Source organism: Scophthalmus maximus, chromosome 8, assembly GCF_022379125.1.
Source record: "Scophthalmus maximus strain ysfricsl-2021 chromosome 8, ASM2237912v1, whole genome shotgun sequence".
Taxonomy (NCBI): Eukaryota; Metazoa; Chordata; class Actinopteri; order Pleuronectiformes; family Scophthalmidae; genus Scophthalmus; species Scophthalmus maximus.
The window spans coordinates 12226300-12251015 of record NC_061522.1 but is presented as its reverse complement, the minus strand read 5'-3'; the positions used below and the strand labels follow the sequence as shown (position 1 = coordinate 12251015).

The 24716-nt window shown below is 44.4% G+C and overlaps 1 protein-coding gene across 14 annotated transcripts in view; it reads left to right on the top strand.

Annotated features, from left to right (window-relative positions):
* adgrl3.1 (adhesion G protein-coupled receptor L3.1) overlaps positions 1 to 24716 on the top strand; it is a 114452-nt gene that overhangs the window by 58444 nt on the left and 31292 nt on the right. For 11 of the 14 annotated variants that reach the window (XM_047333919.1, XM_047333920.1, XM_047333917.1 and 8 more), the window contains 6 exons: positions 4606 to 4620; positions 5807 to 6595; positions 18036 to 18479; positions 19896 to 19999; positions 20713 to 20898; positions 22358 to 22396. In XM_047333919.1, coding sequence (XP_047189875.1) covers positions 4606 to 4620; positions 5807 to 6595; positions 18036 to 18479; positions 19896 to 19999; positions 20713 to 20898; positions 22358 to 22396 — 1577 coding nt within the window. The remainder of the gene's footprint in view (positions 1 to 4605; positions 4621 to 5806; positions 6596 to 18035; positions 18480 to 19895; positions 20000 to 20712; positions 20899 to 22357; positions 22397 to 24716) is intronic. The other 3 variants (XM_047333921.1, XM_047333916.1, XM_047333928.1) reach the window with 1 other exon arrangement.

Here is a 24716-nt window from a genome sequence, read left to right as displayed (position 1 = left end):
TTTTGCGTTTCCCAGAGAGGGCAGGAGAAGATGGAAGGGACCCAAAAAGACAGAAGGAGCGAGACGGAGCGAGGGAGCGAGAGCCACGGCTGAAACAGAGATAGAGAGAAATAGGTTAGACGAGGCCAGCAGACGAGGAACAGAGAGAATGATTTAACTGATAAAAAGACAGTGTGAGAGGTGGACAGGGTTTGTGTCGGGTGAAGTGGGAGAAATACAGGGGGTGTAGCAGAGGGAAGGAGCGGGGAGAAAGGCGCAGTAGGAAATGATGGGGAGAGAGCGGCAGGTGAGGATGAGGGGACGGAAAGAAGGAAGAGAATAATGGACAGAGAAAGATGAAAATGTCTGTGTCCATAAATGACCTTGGGCTTCAGCCGGCAGAGCTGATTGGAGATCAGGGATAATAGTGGTCAGGCTGCTGTCGCCACTCGCTGTCTGCAGACACACGCACGCTACTGTGTCCGTGCCCCACCCATACACACACACACACACACACACACACACACACACACACACACACACACACGTTACACACCCTCATGAGCACACACACACTGCCTTTCCCCCTCGACGAATACATCCGTAATAAACCATACGTTTTCAATAAAAATGCTAATTATCTTTACACCGCAGCACAGTCAGATTAACATTGCTTCTATGTGTGTGTGTGTGTGTGTGCGCGTGGACCACGTGTACGAGAAATAGGACTGGAAAGGGAAAAGAAGGAAAAAGACAGAGAAGGCATCCGGGGTGCAGTCAGAGCCGTTGATGTGATTACTGACATTTTGAAAAATCCCGAGGATACTTTCACAGATATTAATGAATATTTAGATGTTTTTTAATGAATGTGAAACTAAACAGGCAGCAGAGCATTGCTGTTATTGTTATTGTTCTGCTATTGTTTTTCTGAAATTCATTCAAAGCCTCACTAGGTATAATAGGGCAAAATCACTTTTTCCTCTCTAGCTTGCAGAACTAACTATTCAATACTGAAGTCTAAGTGGTTTTGCAAATGATCAGTCAAAGATACTGCACGGATAAAAACGTGCCGCACCTCTGCAGAATTCAATTATGGGAGAAAAAGATGGAGAGAAGATGCCTCCTTGTTGACGTTTTCATGGAAACAAGGACATGTTGTATTTTGTTTTGGTTGGGGGGGGGGGCAAATTGTCAGAGTCCATATCTTTTATTGCTTTTCTTCTTATAGCAACTCACAGTGTCTGAATTAGTACAAAAGGCGTCTCATCTGCGCCGCTGTGCGTGCTCAAGTTAACCTTGACAAGACCTTGAGGTTTCAACAAATGCCTCGCCAACCTACACTCACTCTGTCAAATCCTGCTGTGCACCGAGAGATGAATGACTGTGATTTGTGGAAAAACTTTCATTCCTTACCCTTGTCAAGGAGATTAAAAACAGATACCTCAACAATTTTTTATTTTTTTTGAAATCCTGCAATGAGCTCACCAGCAAAAGGCCTCTAGTGGAACGATGAGCAGCAATACAAATTGAATGACATTTGTTTGACATTTTCTGTGCCATTTGGTATACTTGTTGCCGCCACACTTTTTCATCTGAAATCTATTAGTTGCCGGCAACCTTGAACTCTGCATGTTTTTCCTTTGTGTCTGGGAGGTTGTATGAGAGCCTCAGGTGATGTGCAGTCCTTGTGTTGTGCGGTGCCATTAATCCCTGTCTTCTCAGCCACAACGTGTCATTGTGTTGTTTATATGTGTGCGTGCGTGCGTCTGTCGTTCCGTCGCACAAACACCTCTGTTTAGTCATACTATCTGCTTTTTGTCCCCGACAGATTTTCTCACAAGGGACACGCTTCCTTGTGGTGAAGCATTTTATATCTTAACTAACATCAGCACACTGACACACACACACACACACACACACACACACACACACACACACACACACACTTGTTTTAGGTTTAACACGATCTCCTTCCACAGATTGCTTATTTATCGGGAGTTGTTCTAAGCCGCACCAGTTACCATGCATTTTTCATGAGCCCAGGATTTAATGGCGACGTGTGTGTGTGTGTGTGTGTGTGTGTGTGTGTGTGTGTGTGTGTGTGTGTGTGTGTGTGTGTGTGTGTGTGTGTGTGTGTGTGTGTGTGTGTGTGTGTGTGTGTGTGTGTGTGTGTGTGTGTGTGTGTGTGTGTGTGTGTGTGTGTGTGTGTTTCTCTGTGCGTCACACGTGTTTGTGTACGTCTCGTGGTTGGTGATGAGTTTTGGCTTTAATGTGTTAAAGAATTTATGCATGTACCGTGCAATATGTAGTGCATTTGTGCTATATATAAACTGTGCCATTTGGAAGTCTTTAAGAAAATGCTTTTCCTTTGAGGACTCTGCTTGTCTCCCTTCCTCTCCTCTCCTCTTCTCTCCTCTCCTCTCCTTCCCTTGTTTCTTCTCTCGGTGAACCAGCTCCATTCAGCAGCTCTCTAACAGACCCAAGGCCACGGTCTTAACATGGGCGGCCTTAGCTATTTTTCACCCCTCTTTATGGAAGCAGGCCTCCAAAGGCCCTTTGACTGACGTGCAAGAATTGAATAACTCACTGCCCTTTTTTTAACGTATATATATATATATATTGCATATATATATACAAAGAAAAGCCCAGCAGTGAGAGTGGTATTTTTCTTTTATTCATAATGAGGAAATATCATTTCAAACGCTCGATGAAATGCAGCAGAGCACTTCAAACTGCTGGTTCCTTGTTATGGAGTTGATTGTACGGAGAACATTTTGAACTGTTGGAGCCGCTCGGGCCACACGAGGCTCTGCTCTACCTCGCCTGGCGGCGGAGCTGTGAGGCGCACAGTGATCTCTCTGTCATCTAACGCTGCCGGGGTGTTCCCCCTCATCTGTCATGTATTCTGCCTGTCGATCACTGTCTTCACAATCAGACCAGGCCTGATTTATCCTCGTCAACCTTGCTGTTGGCTCCTACTGTAAATCTCCTGACCGACTCTGTGGGGCTCTGTGGCCCGACAAAGTTATGTCAAAATTCCAATTTACATGTTTGTTTGTTTTTCCCATTGTTGTCTGCACTTTTATTTACAAAAGAGGCTACTCTGCGTTTATGACTCTTTTGTGATTGACAATTTTTTCTCCCTGTGTGGCTATATTTTAACTGGTCTATTTTTGTACGGTTTGGAAAACCTAATGAAGTAAAAGGACGAGTTTGCTAGTCTGATCCTGAAGAAAGAAAACCTCACCAGATACAAGCCAACTAACTTCATATGATTCACTGTCAGTAGCCATCGGAACCAGGCATCAAGCCTCGCTGTTGATGCTGACTGACTGCCTCCTTCACACCTGATAGGATTTACTGTATACCTTCAGGATACTGTAGATATGGTGGCAGAAGGATAAGATTTACAGCCCAGCATTGCTTTTGTTGTCAATTTGATTCGAGGTAATTGTTAAAGCCTGCACACAGAGAATAGTTGTTCTGGAGAAAGATGACATTTTGTCATTCATCCAAAAGAAAAAAGGGCCTTGTTTCAGTTTTTATACTAGGGAATTGTTTGAGTTGTCTTTGATGCTGAAAATTCACATAATGCATTTAAGATGAAGTCCGTTAATATACGATTATTGATGCAAACTAACTTGAATCCTTGCATTTTTATTTTTATAAAAATTCATTTAATTTTATTTAATGGGGGGTAGGGCCCCACATTAGCTCCTGAAACGGGCCCCCAGACACTTGAGGCCGCCTGTGTGCCTGCAGGATTAAGTTTCTGCCATGTTCACATTCCACCTAGTCCCCCAGGGAGCGAGGTGGAATGGAATTCATACGTTTAAGATGCTCTGAGCAAGTGTGCACGTTTCATTGCGAGGCGTCATGTGTAACCCTCCTCTGCGAAGCTCTAAGGACAACTCTTTGAATATAATAGACCAGGGAATGCACTGTTGTGGTTGAAGCAACAAACTAGTGCATTCCGTTTTCTTCCACTTCCACACACAGACAGATGCTTTGGGTGACATACCAAAGCATTAGCTCACCCACTGTGCATCAGAAAGCATTTTAATGTGGCAGTTTTTGGCTGGTCCACTGAAATGCAGTCCCAGTAATCAAATCAATTTTCTGGTTTTCATTACTCTGTTGCTTTTCGCATACATTTAAGAACTCATTTTATTTAGCCATTTTCTATTGCTGTGTTTTGTCCTACAGCAGGGATAGGACCACTATGGACACTACAAAGATATGTGTTTGTTGTTTCATGTGGTCTTGCGCATTCGCTGTCAGTATCCTTCTACCTCTGTCGGTGTCTGCATGGCACGCTGGTGTCTGTTCCCCCATGTGTCTCCATGTGTGACATGCGTGAGGGGCATTACTGTCAGATAGCTTCCCCACTGCAGTGTAGTCTCCTCAGACGCTTACGTAATGTTATTACCAATCACACATGGAGAGCATCCTGGCACTCTCACAAGGTTAGGATGAAATATGAGAACGATTATGGAGATCTGAGATTGTATTATCACGATTTCCCTATTATTGCATCATTAATCTATTTTTGTCTCTTGTCTCCATTTCTTTCTTTCTTTCTTTCTCCCTTTTCGTCTTCAAATATTTTAACTATGGCTCACGCAGAAGTGGAACAAAAGGGTAAGTCTGAAATCAGCGGGCCCACTTTCACACACACACACACACACACACACACACACACACATGTACACATGCTCAAAATCCAGGGCTTGATGTCACTTTTTGATGCCAGTGCCTAAAGCGTTTTGTACCTCATGGCAGAATGACATCTCTTTCAAAGTCACTGCAGCTATATTGAGAGAGCTTGATCTCAGCATATAGAGGCAATTTAGAAACACTGGTTCACATTAGACACACTCTAGGCCCATATTATTCCATGGTATCGTGTAGAATGTCACTTAACAAACCCTGCACGGGTGGAGCACATTTTTATGATGAGCCAATGAACAGAGAATTACATTGACATTTAATATTTCAAATGCTTCCCCATGATACGAAAATTATGCCAGCACTTTGAATAGCCAATGAAAATTCAATCAATATTGCCAGGCCTCAGCGTGGGATCGGGAATTGTATTACTGAGAAGAATGGGAAAACCACAATGCACATCTGGCCTGTCTGTGTGTGTGTGTGTGTGTGTGTGTGTGTGTGTGTGTGTGTGTGTGTGTGTGTGTGTGTGTGTGTGTGTGTGCGCGACTACATTCCAGTTAAATTACAAAGGTCCCTATGACTCTGGTTGCGCTGGCTTCCCAGAATTTACTACGTCTCCCACATCAGTCATAAAACATAACCCCAGTATTCCAGGATGGGAATACCAAGCACAGAGTGGGAAATGAATTACTGTAACAATTGCAGAAACAGAATGCTATAAAAGACATGTTTGGTTCTACAGTTGGTCGTTCCTGACAGAAATAGAAAGGAGAGAAAGGAGGAGAGAGCTATGAGACTAATGAGGAGCCGGAAAGGGAGGGAGAAATGGGAATTGAGGAAAGGGGGGAAGTAGAACAAAATGTGCCTTCTTCTCTTTTTGTCTTCTGCTGTGAGAGCAGGGTATTATCTGTTGGATAGGAGGTGTGCTGTTGTTGTGCTTAAGAATGACAGTGACTATACAACTTCCAAATTACCGCACAGTAAGCCTATCATCACTGGTGGCTAAGGTTACGTTAAAACACAATGCAACGTTGATGAAAAGAGGCAAACATTTCACATCCAATGTCAGAAAATCTTGAGGAAATTGTTGACATGTCACAGCATGCGGCATAAAAACTTCTAATCTAATTAACACATGTTGTTATTTGTTCCTCAGTATTTCTGTGCCCAGGCATTCTGCGAGGAGTGTACCAAAGTGAACATCTCTTTGAGTCAGACCACCAGTCTGGTGCGTGGTGCAAAGACCCGTTGCAGGCCTCAGACAAGATCTACTACATGCCCTGGACGCCATACCGCACAGACACACTGACAGAGTACTCGTCAAAGGAGGACTTCATCGCAGGCCGTCCCACCACCACCTACAAACTCCCGCATCGTGTGGACGGGACTGGCTTCGTGGTGTACGATGGCGCGCTCTTCTTCAACAAGGAGCGCACGCGCAACATTGTGAAGTTTGACTTGCGCACGCGCATCAAGAGCGGCGAGGCTATCATTGCCAACGCCAACTACCACGACACCTCACCGTACCGCTGGGGGGGCAAGTCGGACATCGACCTCGCGGTGGACGAGAATGGACTGTGGGTGATCTATGCAACAGAGCAGAACAACGGGCGCATCGTGGTGAGCCAGCTCAACCCCTACACCCTGCGCGTCGAAGGCTCCTGGGACACCAGCTACGACAAGCGCTCGGCCTCCAACGCCTTCATGATCTGCGGAGTCCTGTACGTCGTCAAGACCGTCTACGAAGACGACGACAATGAGGGGACGGGGAACAAAATTGACTACATGTACAACACCGATAAGAGCAAGGAGATGACCGTGAACATACCGTTCCCCAATTCCTACCAGTACATTGCAGCAGTGGATTACAACCCGAGAGACAACCTGCTGTACGTGTGGAATAACTACCATGTGGTCAAGTACTCGCTGGATTTTGGCAACAATGGTACGTGCCACCTCTTCATCCTCCTCCTCCTCCTCCTCCTCCTCCTCCTCCTCCTCCTCCTCCTGCCAGTCTTAATGTCATTTTCCACATGATTTTTGACTTAGTGCCCTGCGTAATACCAAGGATATGATGCTGGGTTGAGTACATTCCACCCACTAGATTTAATGAACAGGGTGTGATGTGATTTCTTTTTTAGAAATTCTCACATGAAATACCGTGGCATATTTGTGATGCTTTTAATATTAATTCTAATGATAAACGCTTTTTTGTTGTGACATAAGGGCCGCTCACAGCCACTAATCGTACTCCAATAATTATTTCTGCAATATTTCTTGAAAAGGAACAAAAGGAAAAGCACCATCTGTGCTGTCACCGTTCACAAATGTGACTGTTCCCCGCACCACTCCAACCATGGTTTCTGGTATGTTTTCAGACATCAAAATAACGAATCGTCGTAATACTTTAAGAGCTGGTCCTGGATATAGCCTTGTCAGTGAAATTACAGATGTCAGCAGAGTTGCTATTTGTGGAAGTCGTTTCCTTCTTTTTAGTCAAGCAAAGGGTTATTCACAAAGACATCATGAAGACTACGTTGATCTCTACATATATCTGATGTTATGCTGAGTCTTATATACTGTAAATGCCTCTTGCCTCTTATTGTACCACCTCTTTAGGTTCTCCAGCTGCATAAAAGACGATAATGCATTTCTCTTGAGTGGAGCCAAAAGTATATGGGGAGGAAGAAGAACTGATAGCACTTCCATACGGGAGATCTAAATATGATAACAATCTGAAGGCACCTTTGTTTGACACTTTTCTTTTCTTTTTTATAATTTCAAAGGTTGTCCACATTCACAGTGACTGAAATCACCAAATATAGTCCAATGCATATTATGTAGTTTCAATGCAAACAGTCATCAACAAGGTAACTGGATTTTACCAGGATACTGACCCCAGAAAGGCACTTTTTAAATCTGCGCTGATCAACATTTTCAGATTTACATTTACTGTGAAAGGAGCTGCTTGTGGCGATAAACAGACATATATTTATCTCTCAACTCTGCCCTGAACCTCTACTGATTCGCTTCACTCTCTCAAAACAGTTTATTCTGAGCCACCGTTTGCCTCCTGCTCAGCACCAATGAGCAGACAGATGAAGGAAGCAACCAGCAGTCTTAAACTGAATATTTCCCTAAGCAGGTGGTGGAGATCCAAACAAGGCTAAAAGGAGAGTGAATATTGGACTGACTGTATGCTCATAAAAGTGATAACATGTTAAAAATGATAGAGTTATTGTTTCTCAGTTTTTCAGCTTTGAAATCATTTGAGCAGCACATTGCAGATTCAGATCATCTGTATATTTGGTTAGTGGCAGAAATCAAACAGAAAACAGAAATGAAAAGATTAGACAACAGGATGAACCGACCCTTTTCACGTGGACAGTGATATAAGAATAAAAATAATATAAGAATGAAAAAAAAAACGTGTAAAACTCGTCAAGTTATGCCTTATCTAAGCTGTACAAGACGACAACCCAGGTCAGGAGCGTCATCAGTCCCGGTCGCAATGTCACTCGTTCATACCAACCCACAAAACCCAAACCAGCATTGGGGCGAGGAATACTGTCTGACCCAGAATGACTCCTTCAATCTGGGATGAACGCCGCCCTCCCGTCAATCCTTCCTCTGGATGAAAGGGCTTAGGCCCCTGGAGCCTGAAGAGCTATTTGCCCAGCATAATTGCCTTTCAGCACCTTTCCATGGAGTGGTCAAGGCAGTCTGGCTGCGTGTCTTATTAAATGATGTCTGAATTAACGCATGCTCTTACACGCAGTTAGGAGACGCAGTACAAGGAATTATAGAGAGGCTGCATTAAACTTGGTTTCTACCGATCAGTGTGTGTGTGTGTGTGTGTGTGTGTGTGTGTGTGTGTGTGTGTGTGTGTGTGTGTGTGTGTGTGTGTGTGTGTGTGTGTGTGTGTGTGTGTGTGTGTGTGTGTGTGTGTGTTTGCGTGCGTGCGTGCGTGCGTGCGCGCGCTAGTGCGAAGGGAGGCTGTGCTGTAAAATATGTTCTTTCCTGTGTGTTTATGCATGCATAATGACGCGCACTCCTATAAGCTAACGTGCTTTTGTATTTATAGTGCAAGTTAGTGAGTTTGTGTTCCTCGATTCATGAGTGTGCACACGGGTTTATCGGTGCACACTTGAGAGTGTGATCGCTCTCATAATGGAGCTCTGGGTGTCTCCGGAGGCTCTAAAGATGAGATCAATTGGGATTCGATGTGGAGAATGACCTCCAGTGCACAGCAACAAGCCAGACTGCGGACCAGTCGGAGATAAATACGTACAATCAATGCTGCTCTGCTCCTTACTCCTTCACTCAATGGAGACGAGGAATAAATTAACTACCCTAACTGCATGATTTTCTCATTCTTCGGAAAATGGGGTGACAAGTCGATTCATTGAAGTTTCTCTTTTGTCGTTGAAGCCGGACCCTGATTTTTTTGCCCTTCATTCCTTACAAACTTAAGAAATGTGTGTTTCCGTGTAGATCCACTTCTTGTCTTCAGCCAGTTCAGGAAACAGGCCAAGGAAAGGGGCCATTTCTGAGGGTTTCCACTCATTACTGATGTAGCTTGATGCTCGCCCTGCTTTTGTTTCAGCTCGTGTGGACTTCTTAAAGACATAAAAATGAGACAGGAAATGGGCCATGGAGTAGGAGAAGGCCGAGGTAGGCCACCGAGGACCGTGTATAATTGGAGTACAGCGGAGAGAGCTCCAATTACTGCGTTGCATCTGTCCAGCTTAGTAACGCAGGCAGCTCATTGGACAATTTAGAGGAGTTCACTGTGGGTCACTCGCAGTCTTCGGAAGAGGCAGTTTATCTTTTAAGACACGCGTCTGCGTCTGTCACGTTTGCAGAGATGTGCATGAATACTGTTACAGATTTTTCTCTTTTTTTGCTGATATGATCTAGGGGTCAGTTTCAAACCACAATCCTGTTGAATAGTGAATAGTTTATATTTTGATCAGTTGTTTCAAAGTCATAACTATGCCAGTTATTACTCCTACAAGTCAGCAAGGTTTAGTATTGCTGCTTATTACGAGCGAAAACCATTGGCGAAGCTTGAGAAGTTTGCACTATTTTTAATTGATTGCTTAATAAAAAGTGTAATGGTACATATACCTCAAGGCGTTGAAAGGGTTAAGATATTATTGACCCCAGGATTGAAAGAAGTGTAAATGTCTGGCATAGCCCTATGTATCACATGAGGTTTCCTTTGAGCATATAGGAATTCAAGCATGGTGGGGAAGAAAAACAACTTAAGCAAGGTTTAGTTCACCTCAGGCCAACAGATGATATAAAAATGTACTCCCATGTATTCAATCACATTGTTGATGCAGCATGCCGCAGAAAATCATCTTTTTGAAATGCATATTTTTCTTCCCTTGGTGGTGCACTGGCTGTTTGCATTTATTGTTTCCCATCATGTCTGCTTGTGTTTCTTCATTGTTTGTTAAATCCCTAATCCTCCTCTTCCTCTCCCTCTCTCACACGCACAATGGCAGGAATCTCAATATTTCCTTTTCTCATATATCTTTCTCTTTTGCTCCGTGTTTCTCACTGGTTTGCTCTGTGTCGTCCTTATCTCCTGCTTAATCTGTCCTCCTTTTCTGCTCCCAACCACTTTCCCAAATCACACGAGGCTATTTAATCGAGTGTCCTTAGATGTATATATTATGGAGGCCTGGTGCATGAAGCGCGTGCCTATAGTCAAAGTCACTTGTCTCTGCATCACCCTCTCCTCCTACTCCACACTCCCCAAACACTCACTCACTCTCTACTGTTTATGAAGTTGTTTCATCACGTCTTCTTACATGCATATTATAGATGCTTGCCCTACGCAAGCGGCATGGCTCCGATGAAACATTTGAATAATTTATCACCTCCAGTCTGCCTTGCCACACTTTAAAAAGTTTTTCCAACAAAGTCGCAAAATTATTCATGTTATCTGCATCTTTGGGAAGGGAGGGGCCAACTGGTAACACTGCGTGGATCACATCTCGTACACACTGGCTTCCCTGTCGGTGTTTCACTCGGGTTTTCTCTCTTTTCTCACTTTCCCTTGCTATCTCACGTCCTTGTAATTGTTTTTCCCCCTTTGGTGCAAATTGTCACATGTTCAAGGTCTTATTAGTACCTTACTGTACAGAATAAGGAAACCCTGGAGGTTCGTCGTATAGATGTTAAATCAGAAAGAAAACACTCATACCCTTTTTCTTTTCTTTTTTTACAATTGATTCTAATATATTCATGAATATGAATGATTCTTTTTAAATTATTCTGTAGCTTAAAATGAACCACTTAACCATTGCACACCTACAGTGCAACAACAGTTTGCCTCCAAACAAAACCTTGAACAAGGAGAAGTGTACCAATTACACCTATGATGACTGTTTGAATCCTTTCCGTTAGTATTGGTAGTTTTGAGAAAGTAACCCATGTACCACAAATAAAAACAAAACAATAGATACTGCATTAACACAATGCTTACAACAATCAAATATTTAACGTGTTTAAATCTTAATTAGAGAGGAATCAGATGCTGGCATTCTATTCTAATCTAGTAAATACGCAGTCACACCAAGGCGTGACCTCTACTTGTCACTCTTGCCCACTCTGTCAGTTTACGGAAATTTAAAGGTTCACCTTTGAACTCTTAATGGCTGGAATCACAGAGTTCCATTTCCTCGGGAAGTCAAGCATGGAGCCTCTATTGTCTTTAACTCCTCTCCACGTCTTGACTCCATCCTCCCCCTCTTCTCCTCTCCTCCCCGCTTTGGCAGCAGATTGCAATCAAGCGGCAGGGCTAACAAGTGCAGGAAACGTTGGAAACAACATTCCCCAAATTGGATGGAATAACAAGAGTTAATGGTTAAAGTGGAGACCCTCTTTCACCAGGTCACTGATTAGACTCACCCTCAGCACATTTCTGGTGTGTGGCACACGGAGCTGTTGTGCGTGTGGTCGTGTTTGTTGGGTGCCTTGTGTCTGTGTGTGAAATCCTTCATAGGTTCACACCACTTGAGGTGGTTTAGCTCTGGCGAAATGATTGCGGGTTGACTTTGTTTGCTTTAATGATTGTTTGCAAAGTGGAAACCTTTTGAAAATCCCAATTTTGTCGGAAAAATAACAAAAGAGCAACTAGTGATCTTTGAGTCAGATCTGCCTCTAAGCAGTTCTAAACAAGCCCACCTTAGTCTACACTCCCCGCCCTCTCTCCTCTCGCCCCCTTTCCACCCACATCCATCCCTGTTCGTCCACTTACTACCTGCCCCTTCCCAAATAGATTACGACACAGCCGTCTCCGCAGAGACTGAACTCTGCTTCACACAGTCCGGCGCACCTGTGCCGTACCCGCGGCGTGTCCTTATCGATTGGATTGCCCCAGCCGGTCCCTCTGCTTGCATTTGGCCTCGGCGCCGTTTCTCCTCTGCCAAACAGCAGATGCCAAATTAAGCTGGCCCAGCCAGGAGAGCAGGGTGGAGGGGGAAACCCGCAGCCTCGAAGGAAGTAAACACAGAAGAGAGTGGCGAGCTGAGAGCGCCGCCGTAGCTGTGCCCTATTCAGATTCCATTTTTGAGCTATAAAACAAGAAAATCGCAGGAGGGAAACAGAGTGGATACAATCTTAATCTCTAAATGATGGGCCATTATGATAAATTATGGGGAACAAAATATTGAATAGCGTCAGGGTCACTTGCTAGAGGCTTTCATTCGAACACTGTAATGGGATTTTGCTGGATGCCTACTATATATTCATACATGTTGTCCTCACAGAATTGACACCACCAACTGTACTTTAAAGGAATACGCTGATGATTCCTTCCATTATTAAAGAGAATAAAATTGGTCTCCCGCATCAGCTTTTGCTTTGAACAAGGGAACTTCCCCCTGATTAAGGACGGAGCATGTAATTGGCAAACTTGCTGCAGGTGTCTCCAGCCCCTGCAGGAGGACGACATGACTATGCAACCGGTGAGCCAGCGGGTGCTGAGCGGTGATGTGTCTGAATGTGAAGCATTAGCTGCGAACGCGGCGGTGCCTGGCAGCCATTTTGAGGGAGGCTCTATTAGTTGAGGTTGTTTTCTATCTCCAAGTATCACCGCTTTGAAGTGCTTCGTTCTGTCTTATCAGCAGGCGCGAGCCGCTCGCCAAGAGCTCTGAGTGCGTATGACGTGTGTGTATTGCATTGCACATAAGTGGATGAAAAGTAAATTTATGTTCAGGCGGGGCGTGTGCGTGTGTGTGCACACCACTAGTGTTCGGCTGTGTGCGTGTTGCCCGGTGCACAACTGAGTGAAGAGTAAGTATCTGTGAGTGTGTTTTTGTGCCTGCTCTCCAGCCATAGGGGCGGTGTGTTATCGCAGTATGCAGTCCTATTCACTGTCGGCCCTCCTATCCAGCCTCGAAAGCTTTGTGCCCTCCAGTCAGATTATCATTTTTTGCTGTTACCCCTCTGGATCTATTCCTCCCAACTGTTCAGGACGGTGTGTGTGTGTGTGTGTGTGTGTGTGTGTGTGTGTGTGTGTGTGTGTGTGTGTGTGTGTGTGTGTGTGTGTGTGTGTGTGTGTGTGTGTGTGTGTGTGTGTGTGTGTGTGTGTGTGTGTGTGTGTGTGTGTGTGTGTGCGCGTGCGTGCGCGTGCGTGCGACAAGATGGCAGTAACTTTTGAGCAAACTGTTAGAAAGTAATCATCTGGAGCGCTCTGGTGCCCTTTCATGGTCACGTAGCAATGTCGATGGGTCAATTCTGGTCGGGGGCCTTTGTTGCATGGGTGTTACCCGTCTCTCTCTCTTGCTCCCCCCCATGTTTCCTTTCTGCCTTTTCACTATAAGCTGTCCAATGCAAAAAAAAAAGCCCAGAAAACACCCTCTTGAATATAAGGGTGTGAACAATTCGTCTCGGCTTCGCAAAAAAACCTCTGTCTTAATTCAAATCCCCCTTTTTCTTCGCTTCTGTTTCACCCTTCCTTCCTCTCTCTGTTGCAGTCTGTTTGTCTGCTGCGTTTTCTGACAATGTGGGAAACTTGCCAGGGGAAGTTCGTTCTCCCTCGTCTCTCTCCTCCCTGCCTACCTCTTGTGCTGTGGATTTACGATCCCTCTGTTTACCGAATGAGAAGTCAACAAGAGCATTCTCGGGCGGGCAAAATAGAGACAGGCAGTCTTAGCCACACAGGAAAACATTGCAGAGCTCGCGCGCGCACACACACAGAATATCTGTCTGTATGTCAGATGATCATGTGCTGACTGACAGTATCTCTGTGGCCCCACCAGTGTGGTGACAGGAACAAGTTTACTGCCAGCCTGCCATTGGTTGACTTTCCACGAAGCTTGTTACAGGTCAGGAAAGAAAACAACACAAAAAAACAACAGAATAGAACAGTCAAACAATGCACACCCATTATTCTCTTAATTCTTTTGGTCTTTCTCAGCAGATGTTTGCCAGATGTTATGGGAATATAGATGGCCAAAATTCAATTTTTTTTATGACCACTTAGAGGATTTGTCATCCGTCTAAGCTAAAATGTTGAGGTGGAAAGTTCCTCCTTGACTTCCTCAGAAGACAAAACTATCTCACCACAGGGTCCAGCGGCTGCTGTCTTTGGAACTTTTAATTGTATCACACAGTCGGACAGAGTTTGAGCAGCAGAATAGAACCGAATTGGTAATTACCAGACAGATTTGTGGTATTGTATCATTTTGACATGGTCATATTGTATTGATTTATGAACAAAGATTATTCCAAGCAAATTGTACTTAAAAGCTGAAAAAAGTTACATTTGAGTATTTTTCTATTGCGACCCTGAAGCAGAGCTCCTTAAATCCAAGCAATTACTGTGCAAAAACATCCACAGTTTCGTTCCCAGTTGGATTTTTGCCATTTCAAAATGTTTAAATGTGATTAAATGTGCGGCTGGATCGTTATTTTGAGATTGCTATTAGCAATGAAAAGTGCTCTATAAATGAACTTTATTATTATTAATATTATTATTATTATATTTTTTCATACACCCACTGGCACATGAAGTATTGTGTGTATGTATGTGACACGAAACTGATGTTCCTTCCTTCTCTCTTCTCTCAAAATATATCGCCTTCAAACATGTGCAGGGCATCCTCAGAGCATAGTGTCAAATGAACATTTTGCGATTGGGTTTTTGCTTTTTGTCACACAGCTGCTCTCGTGGCGTTGCTTCCCTCCAAAGAGTACAACGTGTAGGTTAGCTGACATCATGGAGTTGTCGCGACGCATTCGCTCGCAGCTTCCGTAGCTTAAATGCGGGGAGATATGTCAGCCCCCATGAGTACAAACTCTAGCCTTTTTTTCTTTATAAATGTTTCATGAAGCTGTTATGTCATGTTCCTGTACTTCCCTACAGCATCTACCACGGCATCCGTGGTGATGCCTGTGATAAATTCATCACATTACAGGACCTCTTTTTCATCTAAATGTTGCAAAAGATAAAGCACAGGAGGAAGAAAGGCAAGTCCACGAGAGAGAGAGAGAGAGAGAGAGAGAGAGATAAGATATGGAAGTTGAAAAAGGTATAGTAAGAAAGTGGGGGGGAAAGAATATCAGGAGTGAGCGATCAAATCAGGTGGGAAATGTCAAGAGAACAGCCGAGGAAGGAAGAGAGATGCATGGGTAGTGAAGTGCTGTGGCCCCTTAGCTGTGATGCTTCCAGGCTTTTGTGTTACCTCACCCCAAGCTGCCAGTGCCTGTGTTTTCATCCCTGTACTCAAATGACAGCAGACATCAACCTCACACGCACACGCACACACACACACACACACACACACACACACACACACACACACACACACACACACACACACACGCACACACCATTACTCTTATATTGTTGTGGCAGAGCCCCTAATGGAGCTTCCCGTTCGAGTGCAGATATGGCACACACACTCACTCACTGTTTCATACATACACACACACACACACACAAACACACACACACACACACACACACACACACACACACACACACACACACACACACACAGATTGACAGCTAGTCCCTAGGCCACCGCTGCCACGCATGATTGATGGCAACGTTCCGTGGAGAATGCATGAGGCAGGGCGGCAGTGATTCAGGAACGGCGAGCAGCGCAGTTTAGGTATGGAAACACTCCACTGCTTTGTGGAGGGAGAGAACAGAACGTACAGGAGGAGCGGGATTTTACACGGCTGTCAGTCAACCAGATGGACAGACAGAGGAAGGGAGACAGACAGAGGGACAGAGATTGACTGAGAGAAGTACAGTGTCTTTAATTACTTACAATTCACAGGAAGGGACAACTTCAGTTCACAGTAAATAACATAAACACCCACTCTTTTCTTACCACACACACTTCATTGTGCGTCACTCGCACTTTCCCTTCAGTCCCGAAAAAAATAAAATTAAACCCAATGCAATTACACACAGATGAGGGTTATACCAGTCTGATTATATTGTGCTGATTATACTCCTACAATCAAATCCCTTCCCCGAAACATTTAGCTTGAGAAACGACTCTGTGACCCATAAGTGTCAATGACCGGCATATAGTTGCACATTATGGCTCAGGGCGCAGTCCTCAGATGGAGAAACACAAGTGCCTGTACTTTCCTTTTGAAAGGCACCGGAATTAATAGAGACTTTAACGACAACAAGGCAGAGTTAAAGCTTCACAAGGCAACTTCACACTTCACCCCAAGCAGTCAGTGGTAGCGCCGATTTTTATAGGACCTCATTATCCAGAGATCATGTAACAAAACACATATTGAACACCCCTCAGAAGGAAAGAAATCTAATTCAAAGTAGCTGGTCGACATGGAGAGGTTAAGGAAAATAGTTTTGGCCGAGTTCAGTTTTTGCTCCTATATTTCAATTTTTTGTGGTTTGAAGATATGAAATAATTATGAAAATACAACAGGTAAAAGTGGCCATTCAGGAAATAGTCTCTTTGCCTCTCTGTTTGCGTGCTTGGTTTTTAAATAGGAAGATTAAGTGGTAACACTGTGGTTACTGTAGCTGCATTAGGCCTGCAAACAAAGGTCCATTCTGTAGTTTTATCTAAAAGAACCAGATGTAAAGAGAATAAAGTTTAAAACATTTTTTTGTTGTTTTTAAAAAATAACTATTACCAATTTGCATAATATTAAACCACTGCAGGTTTGGGTTTAACACAAAGGATTTGGGTTTGTTTGTTTTCTGTAATTACAAATTTCTGAAAGTGCTCTTGAGTGTAATTTACATATTTATTCACGTAGCTGTAAGTGTTAAAGTGTTTGCGGTGACAGTTAGAGCTATTCCTTGCTTTGTTTCCAAGTGAAGACGTGGATTCTGAATATGGGCTCCACCTGTAAGCAGTAGTTCACATAATGACTTGTAAATGATTTGAGTCTAATAGAATAATTCACAGGGAAGAGTCTAAATGATTATTTCCGTCTACTCAACTTGCAATCCTGCAGTATTGATTTGTACCGTGTGCGGCTGAAAGCAACGAGAGGTTAGCAGATAGAGAGGGAAAGATTGGTTCAGTATGTTCACAAGAGGACGCTGACAGGTCACTAACACATGCTCTTTCCATCATCTCATCCATTCTGCCTTTATTTCTGTCCTGGGTCAATGTGAATAATTAAACCTTTTTTCTTTTTCTTTTTTTTTTACAATGAAATATTGACAGTAAAAACGTCTGCCTTATGCATCTTAGCGGCCTTTCTGAATCTTTCGGTGTCACTGTTTTATGAATCATGCATGACACTGAAAGAATGTTTTTTTTCTGCCAGGTTAGGCAGCAAGAACCACTGCTGTGTACCAGTCCCGTAGGATAGACTGGTGACCTTGTGCTCGCTTGCAGCAAAACTCAATTGTTGGTCGTGCTTTTTGGAATTTTCACATTATTGTACAACTGTAGCACAACCTCTATGTTCGGAAGCATATTCTTAATTTGGGAGTAGCTGTTAAATAACACACACACACACACGCGCAAAAGATCTGGCTTATGACTACGCTGACGGGATGAAACACTAAGTCATCAGAAACATAAGCTACTCGCTGTCAAATCTATTTAATGCTATGTACTGTAAATTAATGCCTGCAAATGTGTTTGTGACTGTCACTATAATATTCTTTACGCTTGCGGCCCATTGCTCACATCACGTGGTGCTGATGCAGAGGGTTTGACAGATCACACTGCTCTTACATTTTCATTCGTGGAAATAAATTTTGAACTCTTGCCCCAGCATTCCGGAGCACATAAAAAATCATGCCCCAGCCATGTCGGGACCCACTAAGCTACATAACACATTCGGGGTCTCAGTTTAAGAGCCCAGGTGGTGTGGCTGTGTGATTTCAAACCCTGTTCTTTCTCTTTTCTCTTTAGACTACCGCCCACCTCCCATGATCCCCCCTAACCGAGGAGGAGGAGGAGGAGGAGGAGGAGGAGGAGGAGGTCCGATCGATGGTGGGGGTGGTTCCTCCTCTTCATCTACCAGCCGCACGACCACCACGCGTTCTCCTCCCTACTACACCACCCCAAGGCCTCTCCTCACCACCTCCCCTGGCCAGCGGTACCGTACCACGACCACGGTTCGCCAGCCCATCCTGGTTCCCGTCGGTGGCTCGTCGTCTGACACCAATCAGATTCCTGACACCAACCAGAAAGCTGGAGGACGCACTCCATCAGTGCAGGTCCCTCCCGCAGCCCCGCAGCCTCCTGCCCTGCCTCCTCAAGACTTCTGCAGTCCAAGGTTGACGGCCGACATATCTTGGCCACGGACACAGCAAGGCCAGACGGCCAAACAGCCATGCCCTGTAGGGACACTGGGTAAGGAGATGCATGGGTGGGTGTTGGCTGGTAGCAGAAAGTATAGAAGAATTGGTGAGATTAGACAGATGAATGATAGCCTGGGGCCCAGACGAATACTGGGAGCTCATTTCATTTGCTCTGCCAGACTCGGTCTGGATCCCCTCCGTTTGAAAGTGGTTTCCCTCCGGCAGAAAACTTGCAGTCCAATCACAACCGATTATGTGATGGGCGGGGTTTATACCGTGACGCGGAGGGAAGCGACTTTTGTAAGCAACCTGCCACTGATGAACGAGCACTTGACTAAAAGTACCCGATATTTTCAAATTTCTCCCGCAAAAACGGCAACACTCGTTCACGGACATTGTGGAATCATCATCGCAGGCATCTCATCTCTGATCTAGTCTGTTGACAGTTTCACGTCGCTCAACAGACGTCACATGATTTGTTGCTCTCACTGGTTGTAGGTCTAGCCAATTGCGTCCGGAGGTAAAGCCTCTTGGAAATCTAAAATGAACTGAGAGGTCCCTGACTAATACGCATTTCAGTGTTAGTCTGGCTACCCCAGGCTTGATGACGGAATGTATGTCGTAGCGTTGTCTAGTATCACAGGCTCCTTTGCATCATTTACATAAGTTAAAAATAATCAATGCCACAGAAAAGTAAATACAACACAAAGAAATGAGCGAAGAAAAACCCACCCCCCTGTGACCCACACCATGAACCTGTAAGTACATTTATATTGTAGTTAGGTTATACACACATGCTGTTGGCATGTGAAACCCTGTAAGGTAACGAATCTATCTTTAATAGAAACCTTAAGTCAAATGAATGTATTCACAGAGCACAATTCAATTTGAATATATTTTGAAGACCGTTGACCATAAGTTAAACATTTTCTTGTTTTTCAAGGTGTTCCTTAAAAACATTGTTTTGATTTTACCTGTCAGCCGGATAATTAAATTGAGAACAGATAGATGCATGCGATGTGAAAAAGTTGATGCTTGGAAGACGAGATTTTTAAAAAAAAGCCGGAGGTGAGTAGGGAAGACCTGACAGTGAGGGATACGCTGCACAGCGTGCTCGAGCATTCTTTGATTTTGATTCTGAGTTGGATGGAGAGGAGACGGATCTTAAGGGGCTGTTACAAAATAAAACATACATTCCCGAGCTTAAAGTAGCAGCGTAAAATCTCGCACTCTTCCTCTGGAAAAATTCTCTTGTTGAATCCATTATCTCTCATGACAATGATGATTCCTCAATCCTCCAGCTACCCTCCACACACACACACACACACACACACACACACACACACACACATACTCACAGACATTACGCATACAATCTGCTTAGTGAACCCCAGTCACCTCGAGGGTCTTCATGTCTCCTGGTGAATGTCAGTGCTGTCTCACCCCTTTTGTTTTGCTTGTTCTGCAGGTGTGGCCACATACGTGTGCATGGCCCACTTGGGCTACTGGGATCCCCAAGGCCCTGACCTCAGCAACTGCACGTCACCCTGGGTCAACCACATCATGCAGAAAGTAAGTCTGAAAGCTGCTGGTGGCCCCGGCGGCTGCTGCCGAGCCCTAGTTTAAGGATATATATTATGGATATAGTCCTGGAGCAATTTCTCACGCGTGAAGATGCACTGACCACAGGGAAAGATTTAGGCCACGTATCCATCTTCATTTGTTAACCCTAACTCATGTCTGAGATCGGAGAGGTTTTATTTAGCTGTAGGGGGGAAAGGGTTATAGCCCATTAACTTCCTACGAATTCAATTTATGGCTCTTTTGAGTCTTTTCTTCACATGAGTCAAAAGCCTTTAGAGGTTTTCTTTGAAAGACCAAACATGGAAAATGATACCCGGCATTGGAGCAGACCAAACCTGTTTAATATTTTGTTGTCCTCTCATTGCTCCGTTTTCCCTTCCTTATTCTTGACTTCCTCGCCTCCATTCCTCTACACTTACCTTCCTCGTCCATCTCATTACCCATCTGTCCTCTTCCTCTCTTACTCAATCTGTTCTTTACCTCTCCGTCCTTCCTCTCCTGTCCTTTAATATTTCCATCTCACTGTACTCCTCTCAAATCCCCCCTCCCGCTGTCCTCCTCTCCGTACCCTCGCTAACTTTCTCTCCTCTCCCCAAATCTTACCTCCCCGCTCACATCATCTGACTCCTTTGCTTCCATCAATCTCTCTCTTTACTTTATCCCTCCCTCCCTCCGCTCCTGTCACCTTGTCTGGCTCCCAGCTTCGCTCGGGTGAGACGGCAGCAATCGTAGCCAGGGAGCTGGCGGAGCAGACCAAAGGGGTCCTGCGCCCTGGCGATGTGCCATCTACAGTTCGGGCCATGGCCCAGCTGGTGGAACTGCTGGACGTCCAGCTCAGGAACCTCACTCCCGGGGGCAAGGACAGCGCTGCCCGCAGCCTCACCAAGGTACTGCCTCCAGAAACACTTGTGTTGGGATGTTAATGAATGTACGTGAGAGTTCTTGCAGGCACTGGTACGGGGAACTAAAAAAAGGATGAGCGAGAGAGAAAGGGACCAAATAGAGGGATGATTTTGAGGTTAATAGTATGATGAGTAGCATCAATAGTTAGCGTTTTTGTCTTACACTCATTCTGTGCATTGTGTGCAGAGTTTGATAAAGAACCGTACATAGCAACGTCGATTTCCAGATGATAAACAGCTGCTTTTAGAAAGCAAATTGTATCCTCTTCTGTGTGTGAGTCTTTGTAACGAGTTTTGCTCCACATCATGGCTGATAGATAACTGCTTTTAGCCTTTGGCAGGGTTCCTCAACTGTTTTCAGATCAGGACTGAAATTTAATAAAACTCTGTCTCGCCAGGGAGTTTTCCTCATTAAAGAAATACAGCGCTCGAGATGAAAACAGGCTTGGGACACATTTTGCGTCATAGCTCATTGTTTAATGAACTTCAGTGTTTGAGTAACAGCGGCGGAGATGCTGTCGACAAGCAGGCTAGAGTGCTCACTTCAGGATTACATTAATGGAAACTGGATCCTGAGTATGCAGAGGATGTGTTTTACTACAGTGGTAGACGAGGACAGAATTTAGCTCTATGCTTTGCTCATGTAGGCATTCAATTAGAGTGAGTTAAATCGGGGAAAGGCCGGCTTGGCTGGCTCATTGACTGACTGACTAGATGACGGACTGTTTCCTGATCATCTCTGCAGAGGTCAACAGGGATGGGCGGGGTTTAGCAGCCCGATTGACAGCTTCTGCCACCTCTTATACCGTCACTGTCTCGGTTCTTTTGGCTTTAGCCTCTGCCCTTAATATTGTCTCACTATCACGCTCTCTACATCTCCCCTGCCACATCGAAGTAATTCAGTAACATGTGTGAGTTGAATACATACTGGAGCACGTGTAAGTGGAATCAATTAATTTGTGTTTGGCTGTTAACCAAATGGCCTTAAAGGTTGAATTAGTAAAAAAAAATTAAAGAGTAGTCCTCCGCAGAAGAGGGAAAGCTTTCCTCTTGATTTCAATAATGGCCCAATTACATCTACCTAATTGATTATAATATGATAATATAAATGCTTATTATGATAATTTTCATTAGGAAATCGAATATGACCAATCAACTAGAGTTACATAGTAATTAATTCCACCAATTCACTTGTCAGTGGAGACTGAAAATGAGTAGAAAGTAGGGCGAGTTGGAGCAGAGGAGAGTATGAAAAAATAACAAAATGTTTCAGCAACCAAAAGTCTTTTTGTGCAATGTTAATGAAGTGGGTGCGACTGCTTTTGTGCTCCCCAGTGTGTGTGTGTATGTGTGTGTGTGTGTGTGTGTGTGTGTGTGTGTGTGTGTGTGTGTGTGTGATTGAGAGGGGTTATATCGCTAACTGCTGAATTGTTTGAATTTGCAGCTTCAGAAGAGAGAAAGGTCCTGCAGGTTTTTCACACAGGTATTTTCTACTTTCTGGTATTGTTGATTACTTTGCCACACCATAGTCTGACGTGTTTTCTTCTTTCTTTTGGTTTTTCACGCTCAGCATGTAATTTGCAAAGCAAGCTTGCGTGTGTGTGTGTGTGTATGTGCTCACACATTACAACGCTCTACGTAGAATTATAATTCTACGCTGCAGCGGTTGTTTTATGATTTGCTTCCCAACCCTTTGAGGAGTCGGTCATCTAAAAGGTCTAGTCTGGTCCCGAAGTACTGTGTGCATCAGAGTCACTGGTAACCAGCCACTGATGTCTGCTCACAAAGTTTGAGTCTCCTTAAAGGGTTTGCTGACATTCTTCTCTTTTCAATTTACTTTTTTTGCATTCAGAATCAATGTTACCGATTAGAGGCCATGATCAATATCAATAACAGCTCATCTATTTTGCAGTTCTGTCTGCAGAATTGTAATAAGTCCTACCTGGAACCAAAATGACTCGCTATCCATCTCTATTCAATGAAATGTCCTCTCTGCCGCTGTCAGAGAGAGAGAGAGAGCTGAGTGTGATGGATGTCCTGTTGCATATTTGTTGATCACGGCCCCGGTGCCTTAAAAGTAATACCAGCTTGTGTTTGTGGCTCATTTTTTTTCGTCCTTGTTGGTTCTGCTTGTGTTGACGTTTGTTCATGCTGACACCGTGGGCTCTCATCGTGAACAGTAAATCTTAGCATCATTTAGGCATGTCTCTGGTCAGCTAAAATCATTATTCAGAACATCAAAGGACCCCCCACCTTACTCATCCATGTGCTGTACGTAGACTGCAGAGTCTCTCTTTTTCTTTTTCGAAACACACACACACACACACACACACACACACACACCCACGCATCACGCACACCCTTGATGGGCTAGCTATTTTTCTCCTGATGCAGGCTTTTCCCCCCCCTCTCCCCTGAAAAGTCTTAACGTCAGCAACAGTCAGCAATGTCACATCATAGAACATGGCTTAGGAGTGCACGCAGGCCGACACACACATGCACACGCGGACATGTATATAAATATATTTTCAACAATGATCTTATGCCGTCACATCGGGAACAGTCGGGTAGGTTGATGTGTCTCGGCAGTCCAGTAAAATGCGGCGTTTGGGGGAGCGGCTGTTTTTTTGTCCGAACGCTAGTTAACGGTCAGAATCAAAAAATGTTCACCACACACCTTGGTTACTGCAGGGGGCTGGGAGTGATCGATTAAATAATTAGCATTTGTAATGTGAAACAAAATTATACCAACAGTCCCTTACTTGCCAGATAGAAATGTGCGTGATTAGGGATGTGGTGTGGTGCTGCCCTCTCCTCGTTAATTATCTACAGCACTAATTGCCAAGCGAGGAGAGTGGGCAGGAGGTTTGGGTTCTTAATAGAGACAAAAATAATTGAATTCTCTCTCTCTCTCTCTCTCTCTGTTTCTCTCTCCCTCTCGGTTCATCTCGCCTCCTCTCTCACTTCGTTTGGGGAACTGGGGACTCGTTTCATGTATACTAAATTGGCAATTTATTCATGATGAAGTTGGTGGTGTGGAGAGGCTTTGATGCTTTAGGGTGGATTGATGGAGAGAGGTAGATTCTGCACGGTAGACCGCGCGAGAGGTGGGGGGTGGGCAGAAAATTAAACAGAGGAAGAGAAGAGTCAGAGAGATGGAATGTGAGAGAAAGAGAACAACAATAAAGAGGGCAGTGAGGAGACAGTGATGCTCAATGACAATGTCTAATTTGCCCTCTATTTATGGATGGCGGGTCAGAGCATGGCATGCTGTGAATTTAAAGCCTGATTTAGCTGCGAACTCATCCTGTCAGGGAAGACAAACTCCAACAACCACTGACAGATAAGCCTGCTTCTCTGATGAAAACATTTTCAAAACACGCTCTTTCTCAGAGCTCAGTCAAGCGTGTATAAGAAAAAAAAAGGAAAAGGATTCCATTCTTTCCTCTACCCTCGCCCCCTTCCATGCTTCTGACATCGCAACTCTGTCATTTTACAAAGTGTGTCCTCCTGTGTGTGAGTGTACACACACTGTACATCCATGCACGTGTGCGTGTGCCCGTGTTACCCTGTGTAGCTGGGAGTAGTAGAGCAGCCCAGCTCTAGTCTGTCTTGCTGCTGCTGTTTACGCTGGATCACTCCGACGCTTCAAAGCATTTCACTTCTGCCCCATTTACTGGTGTGTGTGTGTGTGTGTGTGTGTGTGTGTGTGTGTGTGTGTGTGTGTGTGTGTGTGTGTGTGTGTGTGTGTGTGTGTGTGTGTGTGTGTGTGTGTGTGTGTGTGTGTGTGTGTGTGTGTGTGT